The 18,430-nt window shown below is 47.8% G+C and overlaps 1 protein-coding gene across 1 annotated transcript in view; it reads left to right on the forward strand.

Moving 5' to 3' along the window:
- The first annotated feature begins 3,945 nt into the window (after positions 1 to 3,945).
- SH2D4A (SH2 domain containing 4A) overlaps positions 3,946 to 18,430 on the forward strand; it is a 53,064-nt gene continuing 38,579 nt past the window's right edge. The window contains exons 1-2 of the mRNA XM_053578755.1: positions 3,946 to 4,051; positions 8,852 to 9,221. Of these exons, the coding sequence (XP_053434730.1) occupies positions 9,041 to 9,221 (181 nt within the window). The 5' untranslated portion in view covers positions 3,946 to 4,051; positions 8,852 to 9,040. The remainder of the gene's footprint in view (positions 4,052 to 8,851; positions 9,222 to 18,430) is intronic.

The following is an 18,430-nucleotide window of genomic DNA, read 5'->3' on the forward strand; positions in this document are numbered from 1 at the left end:
TACAAAGTAAATAGATATCTAACTTCTCTCTTTTGGCAGTGAATGTACGGCAGAACATTCCTGAATACATGTGCAGGATACCCATCTTTCATGTTTCTAACTCCCCAAAGGCCAGCCCCTGTCCAGCGTCCACCCATGTTCCTACCCACAGTACAGCCTAGATCACTCATTGGGGTCTTGCTACGTTGCTCAGGCTGGAAAAAAGATCCTAGATATCCTGCGAGTACTGACTCAAAGGGGGGGAAAAAAGTAATTGAGGGCCTCCGAAGGAAGTAATAGGCCACTTGATATTTTTTAGAGCAGTATAAAAAAATGTTCATTGCCTACTTTTGAAATTGAGGGAAAAATGTATATTTTCTGTTTCAAATCATGCCAATTGAAAGAGGAAATACCAGGAGATGGGAGAGAGGGAAACTACAGAAGTAAAAGCAGGAGAGATCGTGACAAATCCAAAAAAGAAGCAAGCACAGGACTAGAAGGATGGGATGGGGACGCGGAGAGAGAAGGGAAAAAGAGTCTGGGTTCCAAAGTGAGTGAATGACTGCACTATGTTTTGTCCAGTCTGGATTCCTTCGGGCTGTTAACCCTAATCCTAACCCTAAACCTAACCCTGATGTTAGTTATTCATTCAACTAACATTCATGGAACATCTATTGTGTGACTAAGTGTTGGGCAGAATTCAAACTCACATAGGACATAGTCCTTGTTGTCAGGGTGTTTACAATTTCAAAGGAGGCATAAAATATACACACAGCTACTGTACAAGATAGGGTCACATTGCAGATGGCATTAGAGACCATGGTTGTCTACTCTCTGCCATCCCCCAGCGTCCCCAGAGGGCTTGGCATCTAGCAGGTGTTCACTAAGTAGTTCTTGGATGTGTTAGGTGTTAAATTGTGACAAACGTGGTATAATATGGAGGAGGCAGGGACCTTTTCTGGCTGGGGAGAGCTAGGAGAGAGAGGTTTTCTAAAGACTGATGCTTGAGGGAGAGGCAGGGTTTTTGTAAGCAAAGTAGGGGAAAGACCTTTAGACCAAGGGCACAGTGTGGAGCTGTAAAGCCTGTGTAGGGTCAGGACCTGGAAAATACCAGATTATCTGAATATAGGGTTTGTGTTCAGAAGACGATGAGAAGGTTCAGGGAAATTAGCATCAGGCGTCCTGGTCCTTGAACGTTGACAAGCAGTTTAGTCTCAATGTTTTAGGTAAGAGTGGGGGTGAGCTTCAAAGGATTTTTGGCAACTGAATGTTGGATCCAAGTTAGCAATGAAAAAGAGTAATTTTTTCTTGTTCTTGAGACAGGGTCTTAATCGCTAGAGTACTCTCGATCTGGCTAGAGTATAATGGAGTCATCACAGTTCACTGCAGCCTCAAACTCCGGGGCTAAACTGATCCTCTTGCCTCAGCTTCCCAGGAGGCTGAGACTACAGGAAATGCCACCAGACCCGGCCAATTTTTTATTTTTAATAAAAAATCAGCATACCTGAAGCGAATTTACATTTTCCATAGAACTGAAATGCAAATTGACCTTTAACCTGACAAAGTAAAAGTGGGAGAAGATTAATTTGACAGCCACATGGAGAAATACCTGACCTGGAGAGCTTGAAGCAAAGTTTTTTAAAGCATAATCTGCAACCCCATCCCAATCATCCGGATTGCTTGTTCAAAATGCCTGGCCCTACAGACATTATATCTCTTAGCTCTGGGGCGAAGTCCAGAATCTGTGTTTAAATAAGCTATCTAGGTAATTCTCCTAATCACGAAAGCTGGTTTAGGATTGAGACCTGTGAGGAGATATATTAGTTTATTGCTTATGTAAGCAAAAACTCCAACTCAATAGGCCTAACACAACACAAATGTACTATCTCAATGATTGTGGGCCAGGAATTCAAGAGGCACTTAGTCGAGAAGTCTCATAAATTTGCAAGCAAGCTATAGGCCAATGTGCAGTCATCTGCAGGTGTAAATGGGGCTTCCAAGCTCATTCCTGAGGCTGTTGGCAGAAGCTCTCAGTTTCTCTCCTATGACCTCTCTGTGGGGTTGCTCATTACATGGCAGGTGGCTTCCCCAGACTGAATGATCCCAGTGGGATGGGGCAGGGGAGGGGTAGAGACCGGGGGCTAGATACAGAGAGAGACCAAGGCAAAAGCTACGTGTCTTAATCTAATCTCAGAAGTGGCATAACATCACTTTGGCCATCTTCTATGGGTTACAGACCAATCTGGTACCATGTGGGAGAGAGCTACGCAAGCTGTGAATACCAGGAGGCTGGGCTCAGAAGGAATAACTTCAAGTCTAGGTAATACAGTAGGCAAAACTCATAGCCCAGGTGTGAGGTGGTAAGAACTGAACTCACCGTCCAGTATACAGTGTGAAATCCTGTGAGCTAATGTGTCTGAGCACTTAGCCCATGACAGGAACTGTTCTCAGCACTTGACATGTAATATCTCATTTAACCATCACAGCAACTTAACAACATAGGCACTGGTCACCTAGAGAAGTAAACTGAGGTTGGGAGAGGTTGGCTGCACAGTGCCACAGTTGTTATGAAGGCACACTTGCCCGAACATGGAAAGACTGAGTGACCAGGAAGGCTAAGTGTCCTGTGTAATTTTTAACTGGCTGAGGAACCACGTTTTGAGTTCTTCAAGGAACCCATCCACCAAGTGCTAGGATTCATTCTGAGCTGGCCACAGTGACCAGCCAGGGACCAATCACACTCCAGCCTAAAGCACCCCACGCAGCCATTCATTTAAACAGCAATGAGAACCAAACCCTAGGCCAGAAATTCTTCCCTGATTGGATCTCTGGAGTGGTTCCTATTAATAAATAGCTGGGTCTTGTTTCCTGACTGCGCTGAGGCTCCAGCTCCGCCCAACCTGTGACTCTGTGTCTGCAGCCTGGAGAGGGTGAGGCGTGAGCACAATTTATTTTTGAATACAGCGGGTAGCTGGAAGACGACTATTGCTTACTGTGTATTGTTTACTGTTTACTTCATTTCTCCCCCAACCTGCCATCTGGGGGTTCACGAAAGCAGGCTGTTTCCTCCATTCATTCTGAAAGTTCCTCTAACTTTGGAAAAAGCCCTCCAAACTTCCACTGGTGCTTCTGGTGATTTCCTGCAAGCTTTCCTTCAAGGGCTCCTCCCTGGCGTCCTCAGGCACCTCCCAACCTGTTCCTGCTGCGGTTCACCAGATTCCTTTCCTGTCATTCCTTTCCTCCGTGTTTCTTTCCTTTATTACCCGTGTCTGTTTTGCGTCTCTATCTTCCCAGCCTTTGTACGCAAAGCCGCACCTGTGCTGATAAATGCCCCAGAGTTTGATATTTACTTAATGTCAGCAAAAGAAAGCTCTAGAGACGCTGGAGGAGACCCGGTTTGGGGTGGTTACCCGGGAAGGGCCTAGCCACCTCCGCGGACTCCTCCTCGTAAGGAGCCCCCAGCGGCGGTGCGTGGAAGGGGCCTGCTCCTGGCCCTTGGTGAATACGTCCCTCGGGCCCCGGGGGCAGCGGGGCCGCCACCGCAGGCTGCACACCCCGCTCCCATTAGCCCAGAGTGGAGGGAAGCAGGTCGAGGTGCCCAGGAGGCCCAGACTCGCGGACGAGTGGCCCTGGAGAGTGTCAAGGCGCCCGGGTGGGGCCGCGAGCGAGCGCCCAGCCAGTCACCCCGGCATGTGGGCGAGGCGGGGCGGGCTGCGGGGTGTTTGCCGTCGTGGCCCCAGTTCGTCCAGCTGCCTGCGCCGCGGAGGCCGCCTCTGTCCTGTCCTCCCTCGCTTTCCCGACAGCCGCCGGTGGCGCGACTGGACGTGGCTGGCGCTCGGGTCACCCTGCCCAGGTAGGTGCTGGGGGTAGGGGGCGATCGAGAGAGGAGGGTGTGAGGGCTGGGAGAGTGGGAGGCGCGGGCCGGGAGGCGGGAGCAAGGCCCCTCCCTCCGGCCCCTCCGTCGCGCCCGGGGCGGGCTCAGGTGCCCGCAGAGCCGGCGAGCGCGGCGGCGGTGGCGCGCGCGCGGCCGGTGTCCGGTGTCGGGTGTACGGTGTCTGGAGCCGCCGGCTGGGTGAGCGGCTGCCCCCCGGGAACCAGGGCCTTGGGGTAGTGGCGGGGGCCGCCCCAAGGGGGAGGATCGCGGGGACCAGTGAGTCCTTCGGGGAAGCTCTGGGATCCCGGCCGAGGGGAGGGCGCACGCCGGCGGCGCGCGGGGAAACCAGTGAGTAGCCGAGGCGGCGGCGGGAGGGTCTGGGGCGGGGCTGGAGTTTCTGGGGACACAGAATACAGCCCTGGCGCCCTGCGATCCCCGGCCAGCTCAGCCTCCTGCGGCCATGGGACCTCGCGGACGCCCCCGCGCCCGAGCGGCGACCGCACACGCGCGGGACAGGACCATGTGGCCCTCCCGCGCCCCGAGACTTCAGAAGGAGCCCCCCGGGAAACGGGCTGGCGCGTGTCGTACCCCACATGGGGTCGGGGCGCGGTGGGCTCGGGCAGCCGCTGGAACGCTGGTCCAGCTGGTGTCCTCAGCGGGCGATGACCTTCCTCAACCAAGTGGGCACTTCTGGCCGTGGCGTCCAGGCGGTTTGTAGGTTTCCTCAGAGCTGTCCCTTCCCGGTGTCTCAGGGAAGGACCAAGAGGGGCCCCTCCTTCTAAAGAGAGTCTCCTCTCCTCCCCAAAGGCTTTTATTTGATTGCTTGTTTAAGGCAAACGACTTGAATACAATGATTTTCAAAAAGTGAATAAGTGAAATGTATATATGGCTTGAGTGGAATTTTCTAGGCAAATCCAGTGTACAGACTCCTCAAATTTCTGAAGAGTATCATATTTTTATAAAACTTGCCAAATTGCTGTCATCTCTGGTAATTCATTTTGGCCTCAGAAACAACCCTTTTGCAGACAGATTAATAAGGTAAAGTTGAATATCTAGACGTTAGAAAACAGCTCGCTTGTTTTAAGACTTCAAACTGTTGTTAACAGTTATACTGGCTATACCACAATATTTGTATGATTTAGGCTATATCTCAGGTTCTTTTTCTTTCTTTCTTTTTTATTTGTTTTTTGAGACAGAGCCTCAAGCTGTCGCCCTGGGTACAGTGCTATGGCATCACAGCTCACAGCAACCTCCCAACTCTTGGGCTTAAGCGATTCTCCTGCCTCAGCCTCCCAAGTAGCTGGGACTACAGGCGCCTGCCACAACGCCCAGCTATTTTTTGGTTGCAGCCATCATTGTTGTTTGGCAGGCCTGGGCTGAATTCGAACCCACCAGCTCAGGTGTATGTGGCTGGCGCCTTTGCCACTTGAGCCACAGGCGCCAAGCCTCTCAGGTTCTTTAAAAAACATTTTTTTTAGGTCTCCTTCAAAAAGAGACAACTTTTTTTTTTTTTTTTCAGGTTTTGGCTGGGGCTGGGTTTGAACCTGCCCCCTCCGGCATATGGGGCCAGTGCCCTACTCCTTTGAGCCACAGGCACCCCCACCACCGCAAAAAGAGACAACTTTTTAAAATGTAGAATTAAAGATAACTTTTTAAAATGTAAAATTAAAACCACAATTGTAGAGCAGTAGTTGTGGAAGTCCTGAGGATCAGGCCAAATCTATGGTATGTGGAAAATGTAACTGATCCTATGACCCTGTAGAAATTGGTTTTTGGGACAAATAGCAGGTGTGAGTTGTTTTGCTCTCAAGAAAGGTGCTGTGCTAGTAGAAAACTGAGTTAGTAGAGGCTTTCGTTTATAGTACTTTGAATGCCTGGAAGTTTGCCGCACTTGAATTTGGGAAAAGCCATTCCCTGGGGTTTGAAGTAGCAGGGATTATTTGCCCTGTCACCGAGTCAAAGTGGGAAAAACCCTGGTTGGTTAATTTCCTCATTTCTGTTGCATCTTCGCTGGCTCTGCTTCTAAACTTCAGGTTAGATTCTATTGCGTGGGTCACAGATCACCCAGCTTCACAGACTGCACTGGCCCTGGCTTCACAGATGGGGAAACTGAGTCCAGGCAGTGAAGTGCACCCAAGAATCGCAGCTCGTGAGAGGCGGAGCTGGGCGTCAGGAGTCCCTGGGAGTCCCTGCCCCTTGTCCCGGAGTGCTGAGCTGTGCTTGAGCGCGCCTCTTAAAGTCTGGGGTGGGGTTACGGGGTGGGGGAAGAGTTAATTCATAGCCTCAGAATGGCCCCCATCGTCAACAGCTGACCACAAGTAGTTATCGGTCAGGTCCCCCATGTATTCTCTGAGGCCACTGTCTTTCCTTCAGGACTGACCACTTTAGTGTCAGAAACCCATGTTGGCTCCAAAAGGCCAAACAAAGCAAAATTAAAACGGAAATAGCTTGAGCGTTTCATCACAGTTGCCGTGAAATTCTTCACTCGTGTACTGTGGATGCTGCTCCTAGTAGTGGCTCGGATGGGGAAATCGTGGGGACAAAGCTGATGACTAAGGGGAAAGCGGCTGAGGGAAGTCCCTGTGAATAAAGTAGACAACGTCCAGGCCTGGGCCAGCGCAGAGTCACTTCCTCTCCGTCCTTCCCAGGTGGAGTTTTCAACACCTGGCCTCCGCTAAGCTTATCTACAGATTCCTGAGGCAACAGAAAGGCTGCGGCCTTAGGAATTTGCTGGCCTTCATACAGAAATTCCACACATGGCATCACATCCTAAAGTTCTGATTTCTGGGCTTGCGAATAAACTTGCATAAAGGCTTCTGTGTTGTGGAATACAGCAGACCAGAAGTACAGCCAAACTGCCCGGCCATGCCGCCTTCTGGCTGCAGGACTTGATGTGCTCAGTCTTCTTAATCTGTGAAATGGGCACAGCGATGGACTGAACTCAAAGGGTTTTTGTAAATATGAAGTGAGTTCATGCACGTGAAATGCTTAAGGCAGTGCCTGGCACGGTGAGTGTTAGCTCTGCTATCAGGAGTGTTCTGGGTGGGGGACAGGAGGAATGTGACTTTGACACTTTCAGGGTTTTGGTTTTTAGGCTCCCCTGCCCTTTCATAGGATTCACCTCATTCAAAACAGGTACAGAGTAGAACAAACCTCACTGAGCAGCTCATTTTCTGCCGTGTTTTATTTTTGTGAATTTAACCATTGCAGTCATGAAAAGTGCCTGGGCTAGCAAGGAGCCGTTCCCTTTGTTTTCTGACCACTTTATCTTGGAGCCTGTGGGTTTAACTGGCTCCACCAGTTGAGAATCTGTTAGAATCCAAAAGTCAAGAACTCATCACAAGACATCAGTTTTGCGGCTGTGAAAGCCTTTGAGGGTCAACTCGAAGCAAAAGACTAAGTCAGCAAGGGGGCCCAGGAGGGGCATGCCCTTGTGAGTTAGGGTCAATGACACTGCTTTTCCTTCTTTTTACATGTTCTCTTAATATTTTGTTCTGTTCGAATTCTGGTAGTTGAATGCTGAGAATGATTAGAGGTTGCAGTTAGTAAGAATGGTTGGAGCTTCAACAAAGGCCCCAGCTACATAATGAAAGGTCAGTGGATCTAAGTGCTGTGTATGCAGCCAGGCTGTGGTACCCTGGCTGGTGAGTGTGTTTGTGTCAAAGGACTGGTGTAAGTTAGGAAGCAGCTTTGCAAGGGGAAAGATGAAGGGGACCCCAGGCGGTGAGAGGAGCTTTAAAAACTTAGCTGTATGAATGACAAGGTAAATGAAATAAGAGGAGTGCAAAGATTTGTGGCTATGGTAAGGCTAAATGAGTAGACTGAAGTGTAAGAGTGTTTGAACTTAGTACAGAGAAGCAAGATATTTGGGAGGACATGGCAGGTGGAGAGACCTAGGCTTGGTACTGTAAGCGCCAAAACGTTGGTCAATTTTCATAGTAAGTAAGATTCTGTATGTCTTATTACATGGAGACCAAGTTTTCTTTTTTCTACCCAGAATGGAAATATATGCATAATTTTTTTTGATTGTAAAAGTATGAAGATTTTTTTTTTGAAATCAACTAAATAGAAATGCGTAAGGTAGAATGAAACTTTAGTGGAATTGGCAGGTGCTGCCGAATCTCTGTGAATCCTCTGTGCAAACCCAAGTTCATGGCTTCTTTTTCAAGGAGCCCTTTAGTAAACTTTTATAAATCAAGGAGCCTTTGTTAGGAGCCTGGTGACCTCTTCATTCCTCCCCCACCCCCCGCCCCTAGTTTATCTGGTCTGTAAATTTAGATGTTATGAAATTAGCTTATCTGGAAAAGGTACACCTAAAACCTGGTGACCTTCTAGAATGTACGTGAATGTTCTCTTCTTCATCTGTACCAAATTCATGGCTCCATTAGAGGTTGTCTGGAAATTACACCATCCTTTTGCGAAGATGAAAGTACAGTAATTACGTTTATTTAGTGCCACTTGTAAAGGAAAATATAAAATTTGCATCGGAGTTTCTTTTTTCTTCTTCCTTGAGTGTGACTTTGTTTTAGTTTGGTGTAGGGTGAATAACTCTGTGCAGTCTCAAAAATGGTATTTTCTTTTGCAACAGGTTGTTCGGAGAGAGGCTTTTATTTTCTTCCTGTGACTTTTTTTTTTCTTCCTTTTTCCAGCCTACCAGTTGGTGGTTTCTTAGGCTCTGTGGTAATAAAGTTTGCTTAGTTGGAAGGAGACCAAATCTCTGTTTGGTTTTTAGTTTCCCTGAGATTGACCTGTGCAAAGTTAAGAGTTTGGTTTGTCTTTTTGTTTGTTTGTTTTGTTTTTTTTGAAAATGTATCTTTGGGAGTTACAGGATAGAGGTTACACAAACTCTTAACAAAGGGTGTCTCAGCGTTCCTCCTTCTCTTTTCCCCTGAAAGGAAAAATAATACTGCATTTCCTTTAAGTCTTATATATAACCCTGTCCTTGCCCGTGGCCACACATTTTAACACTGCCTAACTTGGGATTGTTGCTCTTTACAGGTTTGGTGAGTGGCATTTTGAACGGGATATTTGGTGCCAGGTCTCAGGAGCCAGTTTGCTGAGTGTGTGAGCCGGTCAGCTGGGTGTGTGAGCCTTCGGGAAGGTCAGCGGGCACACCCCAGAGCCAGCCAAGGCACACTTGGAGGCCATTTTCAGGAACTTTTGCCACAGTTGTAAAAGACTCCAAAGATGCTGAAACAGATACTATCCGAGATGTACATAGATCCTGATCTTCTGGCAGAGCTCAGTGAAGAACAGAAACAGATCCTGTTCTTCAAGATGAGAGAGGAACAGATCCGGCGATGGAAAGAAAGAGAAGCAGCCATGGAAAGAAAGGAGTCCTTGCCAGTGAAATCCAGACCAAAGAAAGGTAAACTTAGGCCTGTTCTTCTGTGAATGTTGGTAGATAGCTCCCAGCTTCTTGAACAATTTCACACTAGTCCCAAGCAGAGCAGGTACCAAGAGTCCTAAAAGTTACTGAGATTCTAATGCTGCAGCTTATCAACTTGAAGTCTGCACACACACACACTCAGAGCGTTCACTGCTAGCTGTATGCAAATCTCTTACTTGAAATAAGACTGACCTTAAGCTGAAAAGTCACTGATGGGATTTGATTTGAGAGACATTAAGCAAGGTTTTCATCCCCCGCCACTATTACAGATTCCTAGTATCCTACTACTGGAACATGAAGTCCTTGTATCAGTGTCTTTATAGCACTTGAATTTGCATTTCTTGGATCTGAAGGGACTTTTCTTTGAATTAGCTTTAAGACATGATCCCTCTTAAAATGTAAGGAACTGGTATAAAGAAAAAAATTATAAGACTTTTTTTTGATCAAATGTGACTTCTTCATGACTGAAGCAATTCCTGGTAGTTTGAGAGGGTTCTTTGGAGACCAAAGGGGAGGGATTATTTGTACTTTAAGACTTAAAGCATAGCCACATACAGGTGCAGGAGAGTAACGTTAAACTCCCCCTCCACTACCACACCTGCCTCTCTAACCATCTCCCCACAAAATCCGTCATAGACGAATACTTAAGTTGTTAAAATACAAAACAACACGGTTTTTAATGCCACTTGCAGAGGCACTCAAGACCAATTTTTTTCTCATTTTTTCATTAACCATGGGAATAAAAATCATTTGGGGTTTCAAAGGTTAAGAAAATGAATCTTGGCTCAGTGCTTATAGCTCAGTGGTTAGGGCACCAGCCACATACACTGAGGCAGGCAGGTTCGAACCCAGCCTGGGCCTGCTAAACAACAACGACAAGTGCAACAAAACATAGCCGGGCATTGTTGTAGGCACCTGTAGTCCCAGCTACTTGGGAGGCTGAGGCAAGAGAATCGCTTAAGCCCAGGAGTTTGAGGTTGCTGTGAGCTGTGATACCACGGCCCTCTACCAAGGGGGACATAGTGAAACTATATCTCAAAAAAAAAAAAAAATGAATCTTGCTTGCATATTTGGTATATGTACAGATTTAAAAAGGAAGTCAGTTTAGTGGGTTTTATGCTGCATTTTATTAAAACTTTGTTCAATGAAGTCTTTATGATAAGGAAAAGAATGTAAGTATCTCACTTTTTACTATTATTAGTAACAGCTGTTTATTAAATCCTTGCTGTTTCACTTGTGAAGCACTATTAAATACATTATGTCTAATGTTGGCAACATTTCCACAAAGCCAGTATTAACTGTCCTCTTCTGTAGGTAAAGAAATAATATATGCAAAGCTACCCCATAAGTAGACGCCCACATCTGTTGGATTTCACATTATTCCGTACTGTTACTGTTTTTGCTTCAACAAGTAACACGTACAAACTGAAGCATAACCTTTTTCTTTTCTGAGTTGGTCTAAGTACCTCCTTGCACTCTGTAGTCAGAGTTTATGAGATATAACTGGTTCTTGTGGGCTCCAAGTTCACTGTGAACATGATATGTTGTGGACGAGCTGAAGGGCTCTTGCCCCTGAAGTCAACGGCCCAGATTCTTTGTTAAGACTTTGGGCTTCTCATGTTTGCCGAACTGGTCTCCTTGTGATGGCTTAAGATGATCATTTCATTTTCTTTGCTACACTTTTTCTCTTGTAGAGTTTTGAATCCAACTCTCAGAAACCCTATATTGCTTTAATTAGTTACATGGGCATGAGAAAAGTGTGTCAATACACACACAAAAGTTTTATTAATATTTCATGTCAAAAAGTTATTATCCCCTTAAATTTAACACTTGGAGAAACATATGTCACTTGGAAAAACATGTATTGCTTTAAATGAGTTCCTCTTCTGGCTACGGAAAAGGTTTCTCCCACTTCCCCTGAAATCACAGTATCTCTCTGTCTTTCATCCTGCTCTGTCTTTGATGATAAAGCTGCAGACAGTCCAAGGCAATGTGGTCTTGGCTGGTGCTGCCCCAAAGTGCTGTCTGTACGGCAGTTCTACTAAGCGCATGGGCCTTATGGGCTGAGATCTCACTGTGTGTGTCGGCCCATCCTCCTATGGGTGGTAGTGGCCTAAAGGGGGCTAAAGAATCTGTGGCTTTGGAGGCCATCCTTTCATTCAGTGTACCTTAGGTTCACCTCTGTTCCTATGCACCCTGTAGCTCAGCCCTTAGAAGTTCTGTCGTTGTTAACCAATCTTTTTTCTCTACACAGACACACCACTATGTTGAGTGGGTGGCGCCTTTGTCTATAAAATTCAAATGTTACCTATAAGGCCATGACCCTGAAACCCATATGGCTAAGCCAGCCCTCTCCCCTGACCATCAGTCTTGTCTGCTCAGAAGACGGCTGAGCCCTGCAAGTCTGGTGCAAAACCAAATTCTTCAGTGTAACCCCAGCTGTCCCCAGCACATTCTGGTCATCCTGCCTCTCATTCCCTGTCATGCTCTGTCTCTGGTCACTGAAGTGAGACCCGTGGGAGCCACCTGGTTACCACTGACCCTACCCACCCACCTGGCCACTGAATCCTATAGATTCTTCTCCATCTGTCCTGTTCTGTGGGGCTTTTCCCTACCACGGTGGTGTCTGTAAGTATGTGCCAGGCCTAGGATGTGTGTTAAATGTGTCTACTAGAAAAGTTCCCCAGCTCTGCTTTCCTGCTTTCTATGACAGTTGTGTGGTATGTATCCACCTTATCGACCTTTTTAGTGATGTGAAGGATGAAGCAGGAGAAGCTAAAAAATAATCAGAAGTATGGATTGAACCCAGAAATACAGCAGAAGGTCCTTTCTGGCTTTTGTAGTGAGGACAATGTGATTCTTAGGGAGGTAATTATAGAACTCCTCTGCTTTTTAGGGTGAACTAGAGGTCCAGAGCTGTGTCATCCAGTAGCCTCTAACCACATGAGGCTGCTGAGCACACGAGATGGGGCCAGTCTGAACTGAGGGGTGCTGGATTTCAGAACCATTGGTAGAAGGAAAATACAATTAATAACCACTTATCCATTATGCATGGAAATGCTAATATCTTGGGTATCTTGTGTAAACTATATTATTAAACTTAGTTTCACCTGTTTCTTTTAATGTGTTAAATGTGTCTACTAGAAAAGTTGTAAAATTGGGGATGTGGCTCACATTTGCACAGTGCTGATGCTCCAGACTCTAATAGCACCAGCCAGCATTTATTAAGTTGACCCTGAGCCAAACACTTAAATATATTGTCTCAATAAATAATCACAGTGAAGCCTGGAACAGGAATTGCTATTCACATTTTATAGAAGACAGTAGAGCTCAGGACGTTCATTAACTTGCCAGTGCAGCAGCTAGTAAGCAATAGAGCCGGCATTGACCCTGAGTCTGGTTCTTCCAAGCACTGTTAACATACCCTACGTGTTGAGCTTAACTGGAGCTGAATGACAGTTACTGATGTTCAAAGGCAGCTTGCGCACATCTAAAACGTATGCTTGCCCTGGAGATCTTCTGTGGAGCTTGTTTTCTGTGTAATTTTATTTGGCAACACAGACAGAAGATACTTTCCCTTAGCAGAGGGTTTCCCACACTAGTTGGGGGGCTCCTGTGTGCCCTTGAACCAGACTTAGATTTGTAAACATTTGCTTGCTGGGCTTTGGTGGTTACCAAATCGGCAAGTTCCTTCATGAAATAATGATAAAGCCATGGCTGTGGCACTGGAGGCGTGTCATTCCTCTCGGGAACACACTGCTGCAGTGGACGGCAGCCACCTCCCCTGCCAAGTTCAGTTACTTCAGTTGAATCCTCAGCTGCATCTGACTAAAGTGAGAGTTGTGTCTCAGAGTCTGTATTCATGTGTGGGTCTTTGATTTTTCCCTGGTTTTTTTTTTTTTAATCTCTGCCTGATCCCCTGAATATCTGTGTTCCCCTGGAGGTACGTCACTACACTGGTGGTCTGTAACTCTGAGATGGGGCTGGGTAGAGACGAGCTCATTTCACAGGCTCCTTTGAAAATTTACTGAACGTTTGGACCAAGGACCCTGCACACAGGTGCATTCTGGCTATAACCTCAGAACGTTCGCAGACTCCCTGAAGTCTATAGATGCCCAGGGATTCACAGATCCTAGCTTAAGGTTAAGGGTCTGTATTAGCTCTCTGGAGCAACCCTTTGGTCTTTAAAGCTCAAATGCCATCTATAAGGCCATGACCTGAAATCCACATTGCCAAGCCAGCCCTCTCCTCTGAGCATCAGTCTTGTCTGCTCAGAAGACTGCTGAGCCCTACAAGTCTGGTGCAAAACCAAATTCCTCAGTGTCACCCCAGCTGTCCCCAGCACACTCTGGTCATCCTGCCTGTCATTCCCTGTCATGCTCTGTCTCTGGTCGCTGAAGCGAGACGGGTGGGAGCCAGCCAGTTACCACCGACCCTCCCCACCCACCTGCCCACTGAATCCCATAGATTCTTCTCCATCTGTTGTGTTCTGTGGGGCTTTTCCCCTACCAGGGTGGTGTCTGTAAGTAGGCGCCAGGCATAAGTATTGCATTTGTATTATTTCATTGAATCCTCCCAAGACTCCTGTGAGGTCAACTTTGTCTCTCTTATTCTTATCAATAAAGAAACACACTTAGGGTGTAATTTGTATGAGTGGTGGAACCAGAATTCGAAGTCGGGTCCAGCACAACTCTGTGTCCTGACCCCTCTTCTCCTCCTGCCTTAACGTCTGTCTCCCTAACTCTGTGCTTTTTATGATTCAGCTGGGCTCAGCATCTTAGCTGCATGGGGAGTGCCATTTTATGAGTAATGACTGAGCCATATGTCCCTCTTGCCTTCCCTGGGCCCCAGGGCTCCAGGGGTCTCCTCTCTAGTTTGGTGTTTCCATCTACTTTTCTGACTGACATTCTTTTCTATACACCCCCAGCTCTGTTCTCCTCCTTTCTAGAACTGTGATACAGTGCTGGCCCCCAGCTATCCTTTTATCTCTAAAATAAGCATAAATATAACTCCAGGATTGATACCCAGGTTAACAAATATAGCAAATAATGGGGAAAGCAACAGTTGTACATAATTTCAGGAAGTCCTGATAGAAATCGGCCTTGGCCTTCATTAAATGGGCTGGACTTAGCCTTTTCTTTTTTGTAGAGACAGAGTCTCACTTTATGGCCCTCGGTAGAGTGCCGTGGCATCACACAGCACACAGCAACCTCCAACTCCTGGGCTTAAGTGATTCTCCTGCCTCAGCCTCCCGAGTAGCTGGGACTACAAGCGCCCGCCACAACGCCCGGCTATTTTTTGGTTGCAGTTCGGCCGGGGCCGGGTTTGAACCCGCCACCCTCAGTATATGGGGCCGGCGCCTTACCGACTGAGCCACAGGTGCGGCCCATGGACTTAGCCTTTTCATACCCAACCTCTGTGGGGACAGGAAAGGCTGTGGTGGTGACTGTATACCTGCACTTGCCTGGCAGGGATCAGTTTATGTTTGTTACCCTGAAATCCCTTTTGGCCTGTTCCCTTTTAACTCTCAGAAGTGTTTTGGTTTGGGTCACGCATAAGGCTGCCTGGAATATAGGCTTTGCAGTCTCACAGATGGGTTTTAAATTCTTGTCTTAGTATTCACTAGTGCTGTGATCTTGGGCAGGCTACTTAACTTCCTGAGCCTCAGTTTTTCTCATCATGACATATGGTATGTAACAGCCCAGGTGACACTTAATGACAGATAGGGCACAGGCCTCACCCAGTCAGAAGGGACCAGCCCGTAGCACTAGAGCCCTGAGGGCCCATCTTCTGGATCCTGAATCAGTTGGGGGAGGGTAGTGGGATATCTTAGAAGAGGCTAGAAGGAGGGAGATAGAACTTGGGGACAACGCGGCCACAGTTCATGGAAGTCTGTTAATTACCCTTGGTGTTAGTAGCACCTGCTTTTATTAGGCCTGGTGAGACCCCATTGTGGTTAATATGTGAAGTCATTAGCACTGTCCCAGGCCATCATGGGAAACCCTTGGCGTTGGTTCTCTTCTAGCTTCTGTTGGCTCCGTCCTTGGTCTTGTCTTGGTGGAGATGGAGTACACAGCTCTGCCCTCACCACGCATGTGTGCTCACGCCTACTCCCGCACTCACACGCCCATCCCTTACTGTGGTTGCCCTTCTGGGTTGGATCCCACTGGGCAGAGACCAGGTGCTGACTCCCCGAAGCACAGATGTTCCCGACGCCTGAGATGACCCACTCATCTCTTTCCTTCCCGCACCTCTGCTGGACCTGCCGTGTATCTATTCAACAGTTTTTTGTCATGCAGTACTGAGCAGGACTAACCCAGTTTTCTACAAATGTTGGTTTTAGAACTTTTCAAGAATCCCTAAGATAGCAAATGTGAACCGTGCGGCAGAGTACAGACATGATTCCAGGACTGGGAAGGAAAACTTACAATTAAATGGCAGCACAGAACAAAGGGCCCGCCCTTGCCGTCCTCTCATTACAGAGCGCATACAAGTTCAAGGTGAAGCTGATAGAAAATCTGGAATGCCTGGACTGTATGACGGATATGGTGGGTGCCCCCATGGGGTTCCTCGAGTTTGTATCTTTACCATAAGTTGGCCCATCAGGGGGAGAAATGTGGCTCTCTGTGTCTCTGTTTTGTATTTTTCTCTTACCAGGCTGGGGTTTTCTCATCTCTTGTCAACACTTTATTTTTTACCCATACTCTGCACCTCTTGTCTGTCCGTCATTCATTCTCCTGGCTTGATCCTGGTGTCCTTACTGTGCCCGTTCCAACAACCCAGTTGTAAAGCCTGGCCACATTTCCCTGTGATAAGGCGCCTGTCAACCATCTGAGCTCTCCACTTGCTCCACCTGTCACTTCGACCCATGGAGCAGTGCCAGGAATGTAGCAGACACTCAATAAAAGCAGAACTAATGACTGAATCCTCTTTTTCTTTTTCACAAATAAAACTCCTCCAGAGCACACACTCACTGTCTGCTGCGGTTTTCATCATCGTTACCTTTCACCTTTGGCACCTGTCCCCTGTGCATCTCCCTAAGGTGACTCCCTCTGGAATCTGAGGCCTGGGGGCCTCCTCGGTCTGCGTCGTCCTTGCTGTCATCCCAGCAGCACTTCATGCCTCTGATTCCCGGCGCATTCTCTCTGCAGAGCCCTCTCCCTTGATTTAGTTATCTTGGCCATCACAATCTTCTTTTTTCATTTATCTTTTGTCAATCAGGTCTCTCCTGTCCCTCCCGTCTCTTCTTGGCCTCGTGAACTTCTCTGCACCAGTGGCTTCAGCTATGACGTCTGTGAAGTGATTCCCAAACCCACACTGCCAAGCTCAACCTCACTTCTGAACTCTAGTCCTGTAGTCCAGGGGTCTATGGAAAAAAATCTCCATGGAGAAGTTCTAGCAAAATGAAAAATAATTGATTCTGCGTTTCCAAATCAGCTCCTTATCTTACTCCTCAAACGCATTTATTTCTTCATGTCACTGTCTCTGCCCATCACCCCGCTATCTTCCCAGTGAGCGGGTTTCAAATTTTTCATGTCATCTTTGAGCCTGTCCTTGTATTCAGCTGCCTGTCTTTTTAAACACTGCCCCTCACTACAGCGCTGCCCGATGTAGGACCTGGCCACTGCATGCCTGGCCCTTCTACCCCAAGTCTGTTCCCATCCTTGCCCTGACTTACCACTCTGGTCCCCCTCACCTGGTTCTGTCCAGTGGAGCTTCCCAGATCACTCTCCTGACCTTATACTACCTATTCCGGATATCCCTGGGCTCCTCACTGCCACTCAGGTGGATAAAGAACATGGGACTATCTGAGCATTTGTCGTGTAAGGTGGGACTTCAGCATGTCTGTTTATTACAGAGAAAATTTAGGTCTGAAATGTAAAGTGATGTCTGCATAGGTCATGTGTGTAGTGGAAAACTAGGATTTTAATACAGCTTTCTGGCTCAACAGCCAGGGCCAGGGCCTACACTGACATCTCTTAGCCAGGGGTGTGGGCCTGTGCCATGGGGCACTCTGGTCCCTGCCTGGGCTTCGGCCTCTGCCAGGCAGGTCTGGTTGGCTTCCAGTGCACTGCTGGGCTCTGGCCGAGCCCCTGCAGCCCTGTTCCCCAGAACCCTATGTTGCTCCCCGTCTCTGGTCTTTGGTCACACTGTTCTTTACGTCCAGCTTCAAACCCATCCCCGCTCTCTGTCTAAATTCCATACCCATCCTTTAATATGCAACACAACAAACTTAAAAAAAATTTTTTTCTCCAACTTTCCAAAGCAATTTCTCCAGGCTCTGAATCCCCACTGAACTTAATGGAAAATCAATTGTGATTATCATGTGTGTCCCCCAGGATCTCCAGAGGCCAAAGTAGGTTATTTCTTCTTCTTAAGCATTCCCATAGCATCCTTTACCACCACCCACCTCCCCCATTTCCAAGCCGTATTTTATAATCAATTAATTGTTCCTTCTCTGCCTCCTACAACCAGAATGTCGGCTCTCTGAAGTCAGGAACGGAATTGTCTTGTCTGGCACATGGTAGATGTGGACGGAATTCATTAGATAACTAAGCCTCGCTCTTTCAGAGACTCTAGGTTACTTGCGAGAGAAGGGGCCCATCTCTTTCACCCTGGTGTCACCTGCAGCGTCTGGCTCCACACCTTGTTCATAGTAGAAACTCAGTTGCCACCGCATCACATGAACCACAGTGAGGGGCCTGATGGTCACTGCCTCATCTGAGTGTGAAGCTGAGGGTGTCAGAGCTCACACCGCCTATGCTAGACCAGCTTCCCCACCCTCCCCAACGTCAGGGAGCCGTGCGGAGCCACCAGAAGCTGCCCTAGTATCGTTGATTTCTGACCCCCAAGGCAAGGCTCTCAGAGGTCAGGAGTAGTTAGGACAGAGGTCACAGTCAGTGCCGGTCTGCGTCTGCCAAGAGCCCGTTCCTGAGCATCCGGCTAAGTCTGACGTGTGGCTCTCGTTCTCTCTCCTCCGGCCCGAGAGCCACGCTTTCACTCCTCCCCTCCTTTCCCGTTTCCCAGACCTCCGGTTCTGTCTTTTGCTTTTGTCTCTCCTTCCAGTTTCTAAGCTCTGCGCTCCGTTCACAAGCGCTCCCAGGATTTCTCTTCCCTGCGCCTCCCAGAGCCTGCGCTGCTCCCTGGGGACTGTGCCCTGGGCTGCCCCGGCTGGGCCGCTGAGATCT

The sequence above is a fragment of the Nycticebus coucang genome, chromosome 24, assembly GCF_027406575.1.
Source record: "Nycticebus coucang isolate mNycCou1 chromosome 24, mNycCou1.pri, whole genome shotgun sequence".
Classification (NCBI taxonomy): domain Eukaryota; kingdom Metazoa; phylum Chordata; class Mammalia; order Primates; family Lorisidae; genus Nycticebus; species Nycticebus coucang.